An 18,176-nucleotide genomic window follows, 5' to 3' on the forward strand; every position below is an offset into this window, starting at 1 on the left:
CTATAGCAGGAGTCATTTTAATTACCTGTTAGTGGTGAGGAGCTGACTTCACCATTTTCTAAGCTGCAAATTGAGCGGAAAGGGTTGTTTTTTTTTCCATGTCTCCATGCAATGAAGTTTTAATAGGGTACTGTGTTTTATTCCTGGCCATTTTCAAAGTAAAGAAATTGAATACCAATGTTAAATGAATTGAATTCATCAGTGAGCGGGGGCGGGGGGGGGACAGACAACAACAACAACAAAAAAAAAAAAAACCCACACCCAGCCAAAACTGCTCCTGTAGGAGCTTTGGAAGCTGACAAGACGTCCTGACCAGCAGTTAAGACCTTTTCTCATCTCTAATGCTTGCATTTCTGACACTGCTCCCTTCAATTACTATGTCTTTTCTGTAGTGTTTCTTACTTCAAATGCTTTTTACAAATTACGTACTACTGAAGTTGTTTTATGGGTATGTATTGGGTAAGCTAGTCTGTTTGGCATTTCTCGGAATAACGCTAGGGGTTGTACTAGAGAGGAAGGGTCTTGTTCTTGAATCCATGTTGGTGTGTAGCTTCGAGTGCTCTGTGCTGCTGGTTTTCAGCCTGTGGCCCTTGTTAGGGCTTCTGAAGGGTGGTCAAGAACAAAACAGGTTTGTAGGTACTGTACAGAGAGATGTGTACAAGTCGGGGAAAAGGCTTCCGACGCGGTTGTACCTCCACTGAACGCCTTTAAGGGCCCAGAATTTGGATGGGAGGGGAGGGAGGGAAACAAACCTTAAGCATCAAGTAGGATAGTGTGTCTCATGGTGTTTGTTAAAGTATTGTCTTAGGTACTTTTCATAATCTTAAATAGCAAGGTTAACTGGAACAAGTCATGTAATCCTGGGCTAGTCTTCACTTTCACAGTATTTATTTTGAATTTGTAATAAATAAACATTCTCTTGACCTGTTAACCATCTACAGTCCTTAATGCAAACTTCATAGAGGAAGTTCTGTTCACTTGCTATACTGTTTTAATTTCTAAAATTCTAATATTTTTTAATAAAGCCTTACTGTAACTTTATGAGCTTTGACTCGTTTACTGCCAATAAATAATGAAGACAAAAGGTGATTTTGTTGTGGATTTTTTTGTTAATAGGTTGTTGCAATGAATGGACTGACACTAAAAGTGCTGAAGGATTGCCTTCCTGAACGGAGGAGTCAGGAAATGCTGCTGTGCATGAAGTGACAATACAGTGGAAGGTTGCACTTAGGGAGGTAGCAAAGCGTTTCCTGATCTCGATGGCTGTTGTCAGTTCTTGCGCAAGGCTGGAGGCGCCAGGGTGCTGCTTGCTCAGCCTCTGGTGGGGCTGCAGGCCCTGTAGCTGATGCTGCTGCAGGCTTGGTCCCAGGGAAGGAGAAATCTGGCGTCCCAGGGGGCAGAGAAAGACGGCTGTGGCCTGCCCACCAAGGGGGTGTGCAGGTGGATTTGGATGTAAAGAACTCATTTGGGTTTGCAGTGGGTTGTTTTGCTTATGCTGACCCTTTTCACCGTGTCGCATGCAAGGTGCAGCGGTGGCACACTGCTTCCTGCAGCCTAGAGCTGCTGCAGCACCTTCCTGCCCTGGGGCACAGCACTGCACTGCTGCCTCTGCTCCTGCTGTCCCTGTAGCTTCCTCCCCCCCTGGGGGAGAGCAGTTGTTTGCCTCTTAGCCTTCTCTGGGGGTTCAGCGCCGCTTCTGAACTGTTCAGTCTCCTGCCTGTGCCGCCTCCTGCAGGGCTCCGCTCCATGTGTGCCTCCCTGGGCGAGGTGCCCAGCCCGGAGCTGGCATCATCCCGCAGCTCAGCTATGAAGGAGCAGCAGCTCATGTTGAGTCCACTTGCTGAGGGGGATGGAGAGGAGCAGCTGGGATGTCCCCTACCCTGGCATCCTTCTTGTCGTATTTCCCAGCTGTCTTCTGGTGTTCCTGGGCAATGTGGTCCAGATGGAGGAAAAAAAACCCAGGCTTGCTCTCCCTGCAGAGCTCTGTGATTTAAAACAGAAGTTGAGTATAAGTATTGTGCAGAGGAAAAAATGTATAGGAGGGGAGGGGGGGAGGCTGGGTAACCTGGCGGGGGGGTGGTTAGTCCTCCTTGGCCGGTGGTTTTCAGCATGCCCATCTCTTTGGGATCTGAGTGACGTATTTGTAATAAGCAGCTGGAATTCCTGTAGTCCTGTTGGAGTCCCCCCCCCTTGCCACAGGACCTCGGCACCTCTCTGTCTTGATCAGAGTAAGAGGAGTGCTTTGAAAACGTAATCCTTTCCCAAGTTTCAACCTGCAGCCCTGTGGCTTTCCGTTACACTGAAGCATCGCTCTTGCAATGTGCTGAAACACGACTGGGGCAGACACAGGAACTTCTACTCAAAGTGGAATCGCTTAACTTAAAAATAATATCTAGAATACTTTGCATTCCTCTCTAATGCCAGGAAAAGCCTTAGTACTTGGTGTGACCTGTCTCCACATGCTGCTTATTTGGGTTTGTTTTCTTACCCTCAGTGGGTAGAGCTACCAAAACCAGCGACAAACCAGACTGTCCTGGAGGTTACAGCTGTCCAAGAGAGACTTGTGTTGTCCCCTACTCCTCCTGCAGGACTTGGGATTATGGTGTGCAAGACAGTACTTTCTAATGCTTCTAAGAGATGAGTTAAGCCCACGAAAATGAGGTGCTTATAACGGTGTCACTCGGATATATTTAGGAAGATGAAGTTAATTGTTATATTTTTATGACTATTAAAAGCTACCCAAAGCCAAGGAGCTCACCTTGTACTCAGAGATACAGGGAAGAAATGTTCTATTGCCAGAACTACTCGTACATGTCTACTACAGTGCTTAAGACTGAGAGCTGTTCGTGAAACCCTCATTAAATTGACATGTAGCTTATTATTGTGGAAATAAATCTGGTTCCTATAGAAACTAGTTGCTTGCGACTGGTGGGGCTGTAGAACAAGTCTGTTTCAATAATTGCGCACCCTCCTGACGAGGCATCGCTTCTGTGCATTATGTGGAGTTTTCTCAGCATTAGCTCTCCTGTCAGGAGCTGCTGAGGGGATGCTGCTGTATTTTCTGAAGGGGAAAACAGCCATGGAAGGGAGCAAATGAAATTTTTCAAATCTCTGTTATTAGCTGAGACCCCAAGAACAGCTTTTAGGGTGGATTTCGACTAGATCTTCCACCAGGCACACAGGTTTGGGATTGTAAAACTCGCCCATGGCTGCAGAGTGAGTCCTGGCCAGAGCAGGACCTGAGCTTCAGGGGGCCCAGTTAACCCCATGGCTGACCCATGGCACCGCACTTTCTCTGTTGCTTCACCTGTAGATCGAACAGGCTGAAATACATGTGCTTTTGTGTATTGTTCGTAGTGACAAATACAGCCAGTGTGCTTTAAATCTTCGAGTCAAATTATCATCTGTCTTTCAAAACAGAGTACTGTGTTTTTGACTGAGTTGTGGCAGTTAATTGCTGCTTTATAATTGCTCCAGTCCTGTGATGAATTCCACCTCCCAAGGAACCCTGCAGGACCTGCACAGATCAGGGCCAACTTGCTCTGATCTGGTTGAACAGGCTCATAATGCTACCTGGGATTAAAAGAAATGGATACTTAGTGAAATGTGATTCCCTTTCTTTGTCACGGATAACTTTAATCAGTGTTTTGGGAGCACAGGGAGGGGGTGTCTGCAGGCATGCTCAGCTCTTCAGCTGTTGGTACCATGGTCGCAGACCTCTGAAAGTTCCTGCTGGCAGCAGCAATGACATGGATGAGTTCATTCTGCCACCTTCTGTGTCAATCAGGTGGAGTCTTGCTGTGTTAAAGACAGGAACAGGGGAAGAGGGAGAAGGAATTTGTCAAGATAAAAGTGCAAATCATGGGAGAATTAACTGGTTTAAACTTCACAAACTTCCTTAAACTCTGTAGGCCCTAAGCTTAAGGTGTTAAGATTGACCAGCGGAAGAGATGCAGCCAGAAGCTGTAGATATGGCTGGTGCTTGCTCAGAGCTGAGCCCTGCTGCAGGTGCGTCTGGGTGGCCCCAGCACATGTCAGCCGCCCGTGTGTGCTGTGTGTGCAGGTGGCCCTTCGCATCCGTCCCATCAGTGACGCCAAAGCAGAGGAGGGAGCTGCGCTCGTTGCCCGCAGAGTGGGCGAGCAGGTGAGCTGGGGGTGGTTCCTGGGCTGCAGGAAAGCCCCCGTGCTGGGGACTGGGGAGTCTGCTGGGTGTCATGCAGACCGCCACGAGACTGGTTCACGTGCAAACACTTGCTTTCGAATCCTGCGAACCCCCGGCCTTGCTGTGCCACAGCAGGGATGCAGCTTCCTGGGCAAATGGCACTTCTCTCCAGTTCTGCACCTTACACCTCTTACACAGGGATTGCAGGAGGTCCCCGATTACCTTTTCTACATCACTACATCTATTTACGTATTCTTATTGTGCCCTTGTTATTTACCTTTTTTTCCAATGTAGACCCCATTATTTTCTATCGTGCTTCAGCTGATGTTTCTCTGAACCCTTTCTGAACGCACGCTAATTCTGTAATATATCTTGTCACCATGCCATAGTCAAACAATAGCAGCCCTCAGAAGCAAAGAGAGCATGAATCTCACTTTCCTCTTTACGGATTATCTTATAAATGCAGTTTTTATTTAGCACCTGACTGGTGAAACAGCCTTCTTTCTTTTCCCCCCTTAATTTTTTTTTTAAAGCAGCCATTACCCTCACAAAGATATCAGCTTTATTTTTATACAGCTTATTCAGACTTGCATCATCTGCTCTGAGATCTATTTGCTCTAATGGAAATCTGGGAAGGAAATGTGCATTACATTAGTCTGAGTAACTTCTATCTATGAGAATGAGCTTCTCTTAGTAACGCAAATAACTGTAATTATGAAAGCAAATTAATTGACTGGGCAGTTGAAATACTTAAATTTCTTGGTGCATTTTGATTTACATTCATGTTCCCTGCTATTTTTACTTCCAGCCTAACTCATTTGGAATTGCTTCTGCCTGCTTGTTAATCCTAACTCAAAATTGACTCTGTTGGTGTCTTGTTACGTTTTAATGCTTCTGTGCAAGAGCGGAAGAGTCATGCTTTTGGAATACTGCTAGTTAGACGAGGTGTTAGCCCCAGATTGGAAGAGGAGGACCCTCTTTTGGATGCAAACAAAATTTGGACATTACCAAAGCTCAGTAGAAGGGGCCTAAAAGTGTTACAGAGCAAATCGCCGAAGGAAACATGCTGACCTTGTCCTCCAAGTTCTGCTCTTGGCTGTCATACTTGCACGTGCATACGATTATGCATCAACCCATCTTTTGCAGGTGAATCCTGCCACTGACAATAAACCAGGAGTTCCATTCAGAATTTGTTCTTGTGTTGCTTCAGGTGTTAAGGCCTGAGCAGGACCAGTGAATACATTAAAAAAAAAAAAAAAAAGTCATTCTGGTAATTGAAAACTTGCAGATCAAAACTAGAGATACTCTAGAGACTTGGAATTTAGCAGGAAATGCAGAAGAAGAACCAAAGCCGTAACATTTCCCAAATGCCTGTGGGCATTTGTCCTAGATACTTGTCTCCCATGCCTGGCACACCAATGCAGTTATTCCGTAGGTCAAGTGGTGGTTGATCCATGCTTTAATTGCTTATATAATGATCTGTTTACCTAAGAGAGTGAAAGCTACTCTGGAGTAAGAGACACAGGGTTCTCTGTCCCTTCCCTTGAGGCTTGAGCATCTCCTTATGAGCCGTTTCAGTGGAAGAGAAAGAATATATACTGTGATAATTATGTACTGAAATAGATCCTAAGGGACTGAAAAGAAACAGAACCAGTTCTGTAACCTGCTGCAACCCCTCTCCTACCTTTTTTTTTTCCTTAATAAAAGCCAGAAATGGAATGACATTTCTGTCCTTGAGCAATGCAGGTACTTCCATCAGTCCTTGTGCATGAAATGCTTTGGCAGATTACTTTGGGCACTTTTGCTCCCAAGGAACTTAACTGTTTTCTTTCACAGCTCCTCTGTCTGAATCTTGGCTGAAAATTGAGGTTAGAGGTCCCGTCTCCATCCTGCCTGCATAGAGGTTGGTTGGGTGTCACGGCCCTGCAGCCACTGCTGTTGCCCAATGCCAGCAACCGTTCCACTGCACAGCTAACCTTCAAAGCATTTTGCAGCAGCTGCTGGTTCTCCAGATTACATCGGTTGCACAACAGAGCTTGTTGGCCTCAGCATTGTGTACAGAAGTGTGTTTTCCACACAAAGCTGCAGTGCCACGCTCTTCTTGTCCAGAGCTGTGATGGTGATAGTGCTGCAAGAAATCCCGACAGGCTGTTAACCATACCCAGGTATAACAGGTCTTTCCTCTGGCTTTATCTTGTAACAGAGGGTGGTCTTGATGGATCCAAGCGAAGATCCAGACGACATCTTGCGAGCTAACAGATCCCAAGAAAAAACATTTGTATTTGACATGGGTTTTGATCATGGAGCAACCCAGGTAACATCCTTCCCCTTTTTAACCAAAAGGCTTAATATTAGCATTTTTTTCCCTCCTTAGATGAATGTTTTCGGCATGTGAGTAGACCTGCACATCCCAGAGGCCACATGTCACCCAGGTGAAACGTGACAGTGCTGAAGAGCAAGAGGACTGCGAGGGTTTTCCTTTAGTCAGGGAAGCGGGGAGACACGTGCAGTATTGAGCCTGCCTCTCCCTCCTGCACCAGCGCTCCCCAGGTGCATCGCTCCTGAGTGGAGATGAAGAGCTTTGTCTCCTGAGGTCTCCAGTGAATGAGATTATTGCCATGTTGCTTGGATCTCCTCTCACATGCTTCTTCCCTGCACCTGTTTTACAGGCTTACGCAGTGAGCTCTAGTGCCCTTACTGAGCTGTGTTTTGCAGTACAAGGATTTCATCAGCACCTGCATTTTGTGATCACCATGATGTGACTGCAGCCCCGCTTCTCACAAGTAGTTCAGTTATCTGTGTGCTCTTTTACATTAAAATTCAGCATAGCACACTTGTATGCTACCTAAGACATTTTTGGAGGCCCAGTGGCACTTCTCAATAAAGGATTAGGTCAGGGAGAGAATTTACTCCCTTCTTCAGCAGACACAAAAGAAAAACAAAGCATTCCATGTTCAGAGTCCAAGAAAACAAGAATATTTAAGGACATTTATTCTAGTAAGCTCCTGCATCTTGCCTGCCTTTAGAAAATTCAATAAAACTTAGTGCTTTTCTGCTCATTTTGAGGATGTGTCAAAATTCAAATGGCTCATGAATTGTTCCAAAGCCCAGGAAATTTGTAAAACATAGAAAATCATGGGGAATGTAATTGGGTATAGATTATTTGGACAGCTGTTGTGCCTGACAAAAAATCTCTGCTTTTTTGGCTGAATTAGGAGGAAGTATATGTGTCCACAACCAAAAGCCTGATAGAAGGAGTCATTTCTGGCTACAATGCAACCATTTTTGCATATGGTCCAACAGGTAAAGTAGTTCCCTGTAGCTGTACTGCTCCAGATGAATAAAATATAGCTCTGCAAACCAGAAACGAGCTGTAATGCCGATCAATTGCTTACTGTGAGGACGAGACTGAAGCGTTAAAATACCATTCTCATTGGGAAGTGTGGATCTCCCTTAAATGCTGAAGTAACAACAAAGCTGTCCCGCGTAAGTTGTCACTGTCACCGAAACTGTCCTGTTTAAGTTGTTGAGGTGGAATTCAGTGGAGACAAATCTTCCTGTTGAAAAGGAGGAGGAGATGAGGGCGTCTGTGCAGTGCTGTAGACTCATCTCAGGAGAATAGACGTAGCTGCAGAAGGCACTTACAGACTACAGACTACATGAAAATATATTTCTACTCTAGCTCTGAACGCCTAGGTGAGCAGTTAACATACGTAATCTGCCCGTCTGCAAGTCCTCTTCCTGCCCTTTTTGGATGGCATGTGCCGTGTCTTTCCTGAGGCAGTGTCATGGTGGGATGAGAAACAGGAGTAACCAGAGCAAGTTAGGGGATGAAGGACAGAAATCAGTAGGAAACCAGGCTTCATTTGTTGTGGAAACTGGCTGACATGGAAGTTTGGCTTTGCTGCTCTTCTTTGTATCTTCAACAGGAGCAGGAAAAACCTACACAATGCTAGGGACGGACTGCGAACCAGGGATTTACATCCGTGCTCTTGATGACCTCTTTAAGGCCCTTGAAGCTTCCACCAAGGAGATGGATTACACAGTCTCCATGTCCTACCTGGAGGTGAAGTGTCTGTGTTGCCTTGGATCCAGGCTCTGTGGAGCAGGCGTGATGAGAAGGGGGGAGTCCGGGCCTGTCCATTGAAATGCAGGATCAACTCAACCCTCTCTGCAGACCTAAGGACCCAAGGCGAGTTTCACACCAACCCCTTGTTTCTTACCCTCAGATCTATAACGAGGTGATCCGTGACCTCCTGAACCCATCCTCTGGCTTCTTAGACCTGAGAGAGGACCCCAGAGGCAGCATCCAGAGAGCAGGAATTACGGAAGTCTCCACTACAAATGCTCAGGAGGTGCTTTGGGCTATGGTCCGTGATGAGGGAAAGGGAGAGGGGGGTGTTTTCATTCATCAGTGCTTTAACATTTCTTGACACTTTCCTATTGCCTGTGCCTTGCTCAGTAGCAGGACCTTTTGTAGCAGGACCTTGGTGGAACTGGATTAATGTGAATTTTATGGAAAGGGCTCATCATGGAGCCATGTGAGTGGTAGAAATCAGGCTAAAATCTCCAGCTAAGCTCCTGCTAGCTCTACTTCCCCTGAGTGCATGCTGCTTTCCTGGAAAGGCAAGAGTGCTTTGATCTGTATACACATCTCAACAAACCATTTGGAGAGGGAGAAGAAATAATGAAATTCCCTTGAGCTACCCCGATGTGCACTTCTGCATGTGCCTTGGATGTGAGATGAACTGTCATGAACCCACACTTCCAAGGTTGCAAGCTAAAGGGGGAGATCTGGAGAAAATCAACAGCAAAACCCCCACTAGCATAAGCGGGACCAGAGTTTGCCCGTGCCCTGGGTGAGGGGTTCAGTCTGTGGGGAGCACCATGCTGCGGCTCAGGCAGAGTCATACGCCTCTGCATGTTGTTCTGCGTTGTTTAGATCATGCAGCTGTTAATGAAAGGAAACAAGCAACGCACCCAGGAACCTACTGCCACCAACAAGACGTCCTCCCGCTCGCACGCAGTCCTGCAGGTGACAGTGATGCAGAAAAGCCAAAGTAAGGTGATCGGCGAGGAACTGCGGATTGGAAAGCTTTTCATGGTTGACTTGGCAGGGTCGGAGAGAGCAGCTCAGGTATGGCTGGAACTCAGCAGCTTTTGGTGAGACCAGGCTAGGTGCCTGTCCTCATCCTGAACACTCTGTTGCTTTTGAGAAGTAGTTTGTATCTGGGACAGCCTGAAAATAAAAACAAAGTTTGAAGATATTGGTAATATCTTGTATTAGGCCAACTAGTATAATAGGAAAAATGTAAACCAGCTTTTGGGTGCAGCCTTTCCCGAAAAAAAAAGAAGGAAAAACCAGCAGTGATTTTCACATTTAAAGAGAAGCTGAAGTCTGTTAGGCAGGGATCACCTGTGCTGTCAAAGAGAAAGCTGGTGCCTGTGAAATAGAGGGGTGGTGGTGGGTGGAAAATAAGGCAGCTGGCTCCAGTGGGAAGGAGGAAATGCTGGAACTCAGGGAGGTGATTTGAGGGAGAGAGATTTTACATACCAGTATTTCTACTGAGACCAGGAATTCTGGAGTGATGTAGTTGTGCATCTTAATTTCTGAAATAATCTGTAGAAGATAATTAATAGCTGTTATCTTTGAAGAAGTAAGAAGAGCTGGGTCATCTTCTCCAAGAAATGTACTGCTGCCAGTATCTCTGTGCCTCAGAATGGGGTTTAACCCCACACTTTCAGGCTGATTTTTCAGGAGGCATTGCTTTGTCATCCAAACCTTGACCCAGTGATGCCGCACATCTTCCCCAGGCACAGACCCACATTCTGAAGCGTGTGCTTTGTCTGCCTGTCCTACTCCCTCTCTCCTCTCCCCCCAGACTCGGAACCAGGGCAAGAGGATGAAGGAAGGAGCCCACATCAACCGCTCGCTGCTGGCTTTGGGCAACTGCATCAACGCTTTGAGTGAGAAGGGGGGGAGCCGGGCCCAGTTTGTTAATTTTCGAGACAGCAAACTCACACGCCTGCTGAAGCTACTGTAGTACACCAAGGGTCAGCAAGGAGCTCGGTGTGTCTGTTGCTGGTATCACCACTTGAATCAGACAGGGCTTAAGAGCTGATCCTTGACTGTCTCTGTGCATTGTCTTTATCCAGCTCGGAACAGTCCTCCTGGATCTTGCATGAGCTTTGCAATACAATCAGGGCTTGAATCAGACACGGCTGTTTTTGTAACAAGCTTGTTGTCTTGTGATCTCTGTGGTTAAGGAAAGGCTTCCTACAGGGCTAAGGAAATCCTATCGATTTGGGTCATATGTCTAAGCTTGCAGGTGACCAGTGATTTTTTTAATTAACTTACTGGCTTTGAATGTTTCATCCCTTCTATAAGATTTGGCTGAAATTGGCCAATAAATTTGGATATTGTTGGGGCAGGAGGAAGAAAGACTGAGAGTGACTCTGTGCTGTCATAAATTGCCTCTCCCTTAGGAAATCAGAAAGGTTGCAGACACACTCTTTGCTATGATGGTTATTTTATGGATACTTCACAACCTCATTTATGAACCTCACCTTGAGCCTTGGTGCTGAGCTACCACTGCTGTTGCCTGACAGATGTGTTTTCTAGACAACAGTGGGGAGGAGAAGAGATGGATAAAAAGGCAGGCCTCTGTTGTGAGCAGAACTGAGAAGCTGCCAGCACATTTGTGGAAACTGATTTTCTTGCAAAAATTCTTTTGTAGAAAGTTAATTACTTGCTGATTTTGTTGTTGATGGAGAGAGGGCGTAATGAATGGTCTTTTACCAGCACTTTCTTCACTGCTAATTGGGGTTCTCCACCAGAAACTCAATGAACTGCTGGGGTACCCGACCATGGTGGTTACCACCAAGCAGCAAGACCCTGCCATGTCCATATTAACCTCGTCAACTTTGCATCCCTCTAGGACTCCTTAGGGGGCAACAGCAGGACTGTTATGATTGCACATATCAGCCCAGCCAGCACCTCCTTTGAAGAATCTCGAATGACCTTGATCTATGCCTGTCGAGCAAAAAACATCAAGACACAGGTAAATGAACAAACAACTCACAAGGAGGTGGGGGTTAGAGATTAAAGCTTGCAAAGTGGAAATTCAAGAGGTAGTGGATGAAGGGAGAAAAAACTTCAAGAAGGGGCAGCGCAGGGTGGCGTAGAGGCTCTGTGTGAGTGACAGGAAAAAAAGCAGATGAAGGGAACAGTGGAAAGCAAATTGTGTGGGTCGTGGATAAGAAGAGGAATATGAGGGTCAAAACAAAGGAGCAGAATAATGAAAAGGCAGAAGCTTACGAGCCTGGTATGGACCCGGGTTCAGAACATAAGGAATGATGGCTGGAGGAAGACTACTGGGAGGAGGCATGTCCCAGTGGGGATGCTGGGCCTGGAAGAGGAACTGGGGGGGCTGCAGAAAGGAGGAATAAAATGGATAGGCTTGTGGGGCGAAGGAAGCTGAACAGTGATCTACAACAGGGTTTTCACTCTTTGTGGATCTCTGTGTTTTCCCTGTGGACACAGGGTCTGTGGCTTTTCTCTGTTACCTTTTGGGAATTTCCCATAATTAAGGAAAACCACTAATTTATGGTTTCACCATTCATGAGGGAAAATTCTTCCCCATCACAGGATTTAGTGCCCTTCCAACTGAAAGCATAGCTTTGTTTGCAGCCATTGTACCAATGATGGACTGCAGGACAAATGCTCACGTATTCTGTCTCACCAGGTAAAATGTAACTTGCGGAATGTCTCCTACCACATTGACCAATACACCAGCATCATCGCAGACCTCCACAGGGAGATCGAGTGTCTGAAGGCAAGGGCGGAAAACCAGGAGAAGGAGAAAAGTACAGTCGGCTCTGACCTTGGGGATCTGCAAGGTAGAGCCAGGAGCAAGGACTGGTCTGGGGTATCTGGAGGGAAGAGAGTGGGTAGAGGAGCTGTGTGGACAGGTTGTGGTAGCGCTTGGTGGGCCTCCATGCAGATGTGGCTGAGGGAAACTGGTCTAGCAATGCTTGTAGAGAAGCAGAGCAGAGAACACAGTCTGATGGCCAGGGGAGCTGAGGTTGTTTTCCTGTGTGAGCCTGTCTCTGATATACTGTGTGACTCTGGACAACACATTCAACCTCCTCAGCATCTTCCCCAACATTAAAATGTGTTAGATTTCACAAACCTGCCCTTGAAAAGACCTTTGACATCAAGTGCTGGCATTTGCTGTGGGAAGTTCTGACTCTCACAGAGACGTGACCAAGTTCTGTAGCCTGCATCATCATGGGCTCTGAGGCCATGTCAGGACACAGAGATCTGTTGTATGGTTTGTTGCACTTAATTTAAAAAAAAAAAAAAGAGAGAGGGGGGCAGGGTGAAGCTTTTTAAACACTGATTGTTCTGCCCTGGGGACTATTCCTTTTGTCAGTGAATCTGGCATGGAATGAAATAAAAATTGTCAATTTCTCTGACAGACAAGACACAAGGTATAACTGGCCTCTGCTACCAATACCCAAGGTCATTTTTAGATAACAAGCACAGAAAAACCAATAACTTTTTCTTTTTGGTGGGTAGAAAGATGGAAGAGATGTCCCTGCAATGCAGTATCCTCTTAATACTCACAAAAGGAGTAGCGCTGAGACCTATATATTGCTAACAATAAAGATATATCAGATTTATTAAGCAAACTATTAACTTCAAGAGACTGCAAAATGAAGCAGAGTCCTATAAATGAATGCCTTGTAACATTTGTAACACCAAGCTGCTTGTGGACCGAGCAGCTTGGTCTCAGGGTAGTTTTGTGGGGACTTGGCAGATGTTTACCTGGCCTAACAGCAGATCAGAAATGTCTTCTCCTGTAGCAGAGAGGCACAGAGGCTCTGAGGCACACAGTGGCCAAGTAATGAACACCTTGCGGGCACAGCTGGTTGGGGCTTTCAGGGAGCAAATGGAGATGCGTCGCAGCCTGATGGAGCTGGAAAACACCAACATTGAGCTGCACGTTGATACCTGCAGGAACCTCCTAACAATCACAGAGTAAGTCTCTCCTCAGCTTTCAACACGATTTATACGTGGACCTCCAAACTCGCCATTAGAAATGCCGATATCCCATGGTCCTCCCAACAAAAATGACAAAAGGATGAGATTAAGTGTAGGTTTGAGATTTACTTGTGTGATGAGGAAAACTTGGGAAGGTGGTGGTCTGCAAAAGGTGCCCAGGGATTTAAGGTAGATTAAGTCCATGCGACTCTGAGCCTTAGATTAAGGTGCTATATTTGCAGCGGGTGATTTCTGCTATTGAGAAACACATCCCTAATCCCTCTGGTGCTTGTAAGGAGACTGCAGCCTGCACATGGTGCTGCACTGCAGTGCAGTTGCCTGAGGTACCTCTGTAAGGCAACCTGCTACCTCTAGTATCAGGTTTAAGCTCAAGACTGAAAGCATAGACAGTAGATGCCTCACCTCTGTTTGGCCCTTATTCTGGACTTGAGTTTTAATGGAAAAAATGGATGGCAGTGCAGACTGGGATTGTTGGTCCTTCCATGGTCCAGTCACTCTGTGTTTGTGGTTTCCGTCTGGATGCACTGCATCTGGGCATGATTTAATGTCAGAGAAAGTATCATCATCCTTTTCTTCTGGATAATCTGTGTGTCAGTTCCCTCTCATTATCACTAGTCACCCATATAATGCCTCTGTAAATTTTATAGTCTCTTAGGATTTGGGTCTTTTGTAGTTAAAACAGTCTTCAGGACATTAAAGATATTCAACAAGTACCTGTGAATAGGCAACAATTTGTGATGAGGTGGGAAAAAGCACTGTTTGCCTTGCCATGGAAAGATCACAGAGGAGGTCTGTCCTACAGACTTCCAAACGGGAGGAAGATCATTGTGCTCTTCTGCGTGGTTTGTCCAGCTCCAGAGCAATCATTATGCTCTTCTGCATGGTTTGTCCAGCTCCAGAGCAGTCTGGACTAATTAGTTCTACTGCTGTCATGCAAGAAGTTGTTGGACAGATACTATGAAGTGCTATGCATGCATCGTTAAGAGTTATGTCACCATGTCCCAGAAACTCCTTTTTTTGCTGGCAGCTGGGAACGAGAGAAAGATCAGGGTGCATGCAAGTATCGCAAGCCAGCAGAGGAGGAGAAAGATGCAAACACAGAGGAGGAAGACAAGGAAGTGGGTTTCATCAATTCACCTGAACCTCATGAAGTTACAGTAGCAAGAGAAGAGATCAGCCTGCTGCTGGCAGAGCAGTGCAAGACGGCGGCCCTGAAGGTGAGGGGGTGAAGGTGCCCTTGTGGTTGCAAGTCTGACCTCTGCCCAGTGGGTGCTTGAGGGAAGGATGGCAGCAGCGTAACTCAGAGAGGTTCTTGTGGGTTTTGGGCTAGCACTGCAAAAGCAGTGTGGCACCTGCATTGCAGCTGGACTCCTAAATACTTTGCTGAAGGAAACCACACAGGAACATTGTTTGCATCCTGCCTCTTGTCCCTGTGTTTCTTAGCATAAGGGGAAAAGCACCCACTGGGCTTATGCACCCATAAGCGAGCTAATTCTCCCCATTTTCCCTTTCAGGGACACTCTGAGGGTTTGTCACTCACTGGTTGTTCAATGTTTTGATAATCAGTTTTGGTGATTACTTTTTTTGGTAGCAAACTTCAATGTTTGTGAGTTCCTCTAGGCAAAGACTGTGTGTCTGGATATATCCGCCATGACTGAAACATGGTAGCTGCCACTAGAATAAGCAAAATACTTTTTGTAGATACTACTTTAATCTCAGCATGAAGGATACAGCAGAGAATTGCTCAGATGCCTTTGTTATCACAAGAAGCTGAGCTGCCTAGACAAACCCCTATCTTTTTCAGACAGAGCTGGAGCAGCACTTAGCAAATGCCAAGGAAAAAGCTTCCCAGATGGAGGAGTTTTTCTCCAGAAAACTCACCAGTGAGGATCAGCAGGAGGTGCTAAGGCTCCTCTGCAGAGCCCATGAGCTTGAGCTTGGCAACACAGAGCTGCAGGCAAACATGCTTTACAAGGAGAATTTGTTGTGCCAGAAGGATTTTGTGATCCAGCAACTGCAGCAGCACATGCTACTCTCTGAAGAAATTACTCAGCAGCAGCAAATACTAATAAAAGGTAAAGCAGCACCTTTGCTCCTGCTCTGTCATTGTCTCCAAGCTTTGTTGTCTGATGGCAAACTGGAGAACAATCCACCCAGAAAACCTTGCTTGGATGTCATGACTCCACAGTTCTCAGCTGTTTCTCTAGGAGTGATCTTTAGCTCTTCCTCCCCATCTCTGTTCCAGCCCAGAACATTCCTGTCCCAGAGACACTGGCAAGGTTACACCACCTGCACCTCTCTGAGCTGGAGGAGGGGACACTGAGCCGCCTGCTTCTGCTACATTCAGTGATGTCCAGCATGCTCAGGGTAAGGCAGAACAGACCTTTGTGTTGGAGAAACCACGCTGTCCCGTTATCTTGTGTCATAGCCATAGATTCACACACCCCCAAAGCCTGGCTGGGTTCTGGTGCTGGTCAGGAGCTGTACAGAGCTTCGCTTTAGGAACATGTTGTCTCTGGAGCTCTGTTCTCCTTGTCCCCTTCCCTTTGACTCAGAGACTTGATAAGGCTTTTAGTGACAGAGGAGGACCCAGGCAGTGCTGTGCATGAGCCAGTGTGTTCATCCTCCTAGCTGCTGTTGTGTCAGATTGGGAAGAGATAACTGGCTTGGCGGCAAACAGAAAACAAAACATTAGGTGGCCAAACATGCAGCCATCCAAGTGCTGGCTGTAGGAGACTGTCAAACATGGAGGCCTCTGCTCGCTCATGGCACAGTAGATATCCAGGTCCTTGGGTCTTTCCTGCAAGAAATGAAAGATGTCCTCTTTGTCTTTGGAAAACTTGTGGTTTGAGACAGTAAGGGGCTGGCAGGAAATTGCTAGTCTTCAGCAGGGAGTCCAAGCAGCAGCTTCCCCTGTTTATTATGATTAGAATAAACGGGGCAAGGAGTTGGGTTTCACCATGAATAATAAATTTAATGCTATTCATGTTGGGAGGGGAGCAAATAGCAGGTGGCTGGAACTATGGAAAAGCACATAAGGTATCAAAAGTGTCTTTGTGACTGCAGGCTGAGAGCCTGGGCTAGAGGTGGGGCTTTACAGTGAGAAAAATCAGCTGTGGATCTCATTCTTCCCTCTTCCTGCAGCCCCACAACAGTCCTTTTCTGGATGTAAGTCAGCATCTGGATCCTAATAAACATGAGATCAGAAATGTTCTACCTGGGAACGTGACGAATATTCCATGGGGGGTGAAGTTTGGGGGGTGAAGTTTGACATTCCCTCCATCACCCTTGAGTCAGACAGGTAATGCAAATCTTTATCATTAATAGAATTATTCTCTAGGGCACGGGAACCTGGCAGCTCCCAGGTGCTTCCCCAAAACTGGGAGACATCAAACTGGAAGAGCCTCTAGAAACCGGAATCTGTTAGAAAAGAGTTTCCTGCAAGTAGCTCTATGTGTTAGCAGGAACCTTCTCTGCAGAGAGGGCTATGGGAAATGTTCGGATTTGCTTCTGTGGATTGGCAAGCATTTAAACCAAATAAAATGGCAAAGTCTGTGAGAATCAGGGGATGAAAATCTCTCTCCTTCATGAATCCTGAAGTCCTTCCTTGCTGTGTCCTCTATTACCACATTTACCAGGCTTCTGGCTTTTCCCACAGCTTGAGAGCTCTCATCTAGACATGTTTCATCTCTCCCTGCTGATGAAGGGCCTGTGCTTTCATCTGTTAACTGCCTGGCATATTCTTTTCACAGTGGCAGCTGCAGATCATCTAAAACAATGCCCTGGGGGAAGGAGGGGTCTTTGGATACCCATCTCAGCCCAACTTTCTCTGGTTTGCCAAAAAGCCCAGTTCAGCAGGTCAGTGAGGCAGGAAAGGAATTCAAGGCACGTTTGTTGTGGATAGCAGCTTCCTCTTGTGATGACAGAACATGCATGGCAGCTAAACCACAGAATCTATTGTATGCAAGGAAGATAAACTTTGGCAAGCAATAACATCACTCCTAGAGCACTGGCCTTGGGTTTAAAGCCTGGGATTTACTTAAGAGGCCACGGCTTAACTGCCACCTCCAGTTTGGGCTCTCCCTCTGAATCACCAAGTCTCCAGTGTGTCCAGTGGAGTGGCAGGAGTTGTAGAGATGCACCATGGAGTCTGGTGTGAGGGGACCTGCGTTGTCAGGGATGATCGCCATTCACTGGTCTGTTGGGCCCTGATCTGATGTCTATCTGATGAAACCCAATTCACTTAGCACCCTGGAACAGGAGGGAATGTTAAGAGCTCATCAGTTTCTTGCTTGACAGCTGACTCATTTTGTAGCCATCACTCTATATGGGAGATGCACAGTCAAAAAGCTTTGCCTTTGTTTCTCTATACATCGAAGTTACAACAGTATTTCAGGTGAAATTTCATGTCTTCCAGATGTTTGAAAGTGCTTTGAAGGGGAAAAGTATAAAAGCTTTGACTGAAAAGCAAATAATACTGCAATTTCTCTGATTTTTAGCAGAAACCAACAGGTGTTGCTGCCGGAAAGATGAGTCCCAGGCTGCGTTCCCCCACCTCTCTAGGCTTGCATGGGAAAAAGTCACCATCAGACGTTGCTGCAGTTCCACTGAGTCTGGAGACCTTGGAAGAAATTGCTGCAAACACCAAAAGCATCTCCCTCGTTGCAGCCAGTCGCCGTTCCAGAGCCCAACACAAAGACCCTGGGAGCAAAGTCTCCTCGGACCACGTCTCTCAGGGAGACATGCTTGAGCTGAAGTATCTGGAGGCCAACTCCACCCAAGATTGTCAGACAAGAGACAGTGTGTCTATTGGGGGTTTGCTGCTGGACCCTGCGGCTGGGAGCCAGCTGGGCTCCCCAGCCAGGGGAGTGCTGAAGAACAGGAGAGACCAGGGGATGTCTGCTGAGAGGACAGCAAGAAAGGAAAGATCTCGCTCTCTCGAACCAA

The 18,176-nt window shown here is 46.5% G+C and overlaps 1 protein-coding gene across 1 annotated transcript; it reads left to right on the forward strand.

The window, feature by feature from the left end:
- The first annotated feature begins 450 nt into the window (after positions 1-450).
- LOC101916394 (kinesin-like protein KIF19) lies at positions 451-15,992 on the forward strand. The gene is made up of 14 exons (XM_055805191.1): positions 451-459; positions 4,064-4,144; positions 6,366-6,476; positions 7,378-7,465; positions 8,092-8,228; positions 8,392-8,517; positions 9,105-9,299; positions 10,045-10,195; positions 11,099-11,223; positions 11,908-12,061; positions 13,034-13,205; positions 14,257-14,446; positions 15,034-15,304; positions 15,475-15,992. The coding sequence occupies exons 1-14, from the start codon at positions 451-453 to the stop codon at positions 15,729-15,731; spliced, it is 2,067 nt and encodes a 688-aa protein (XP_055661166.1). The 3' UTR covers positions 15,732-15,992.
- Positions 15,993-18,176: the final 2,184 nt, after the last annotated feature.

Source organism: Falco peregrinus, chromosome 5, assembly GCF_023634155.1.
Source record: "Falco peregrinus isolate bFalPer1 chromosome 5, bFalPer1.pri, whole genome shotgun sequence".
In the NCBI taxonomy this organism is placed as follows: Eukaryota; Metazoa; Chordata; class Aves; order Falconiformes; family Falconidae; genus Falco; species Falco peregrinus.

What these genes read in the sequence shown, in the direction of transcription:
- LOC101916394 (XM_055805191.1), top strand. An exon ending in TTGATCATGGAGCAACCCAG is followed by an intron (nt 6,477 to 7,377) that starts GTAACATCCTTC and finishes TGGCTGAATTAG; the next exon opens with GAGGAAGTATATGTGTCCAC. An exon ending in TGACCTTGGGGATCTGCAAG is followed by an intron (nt 12,062 to 13,033) that starts GTAGAGCCAGGA and finishes CTCCTGTAGCAG; the next exon opens with AGAGGCACAGAGGCTCTGAG.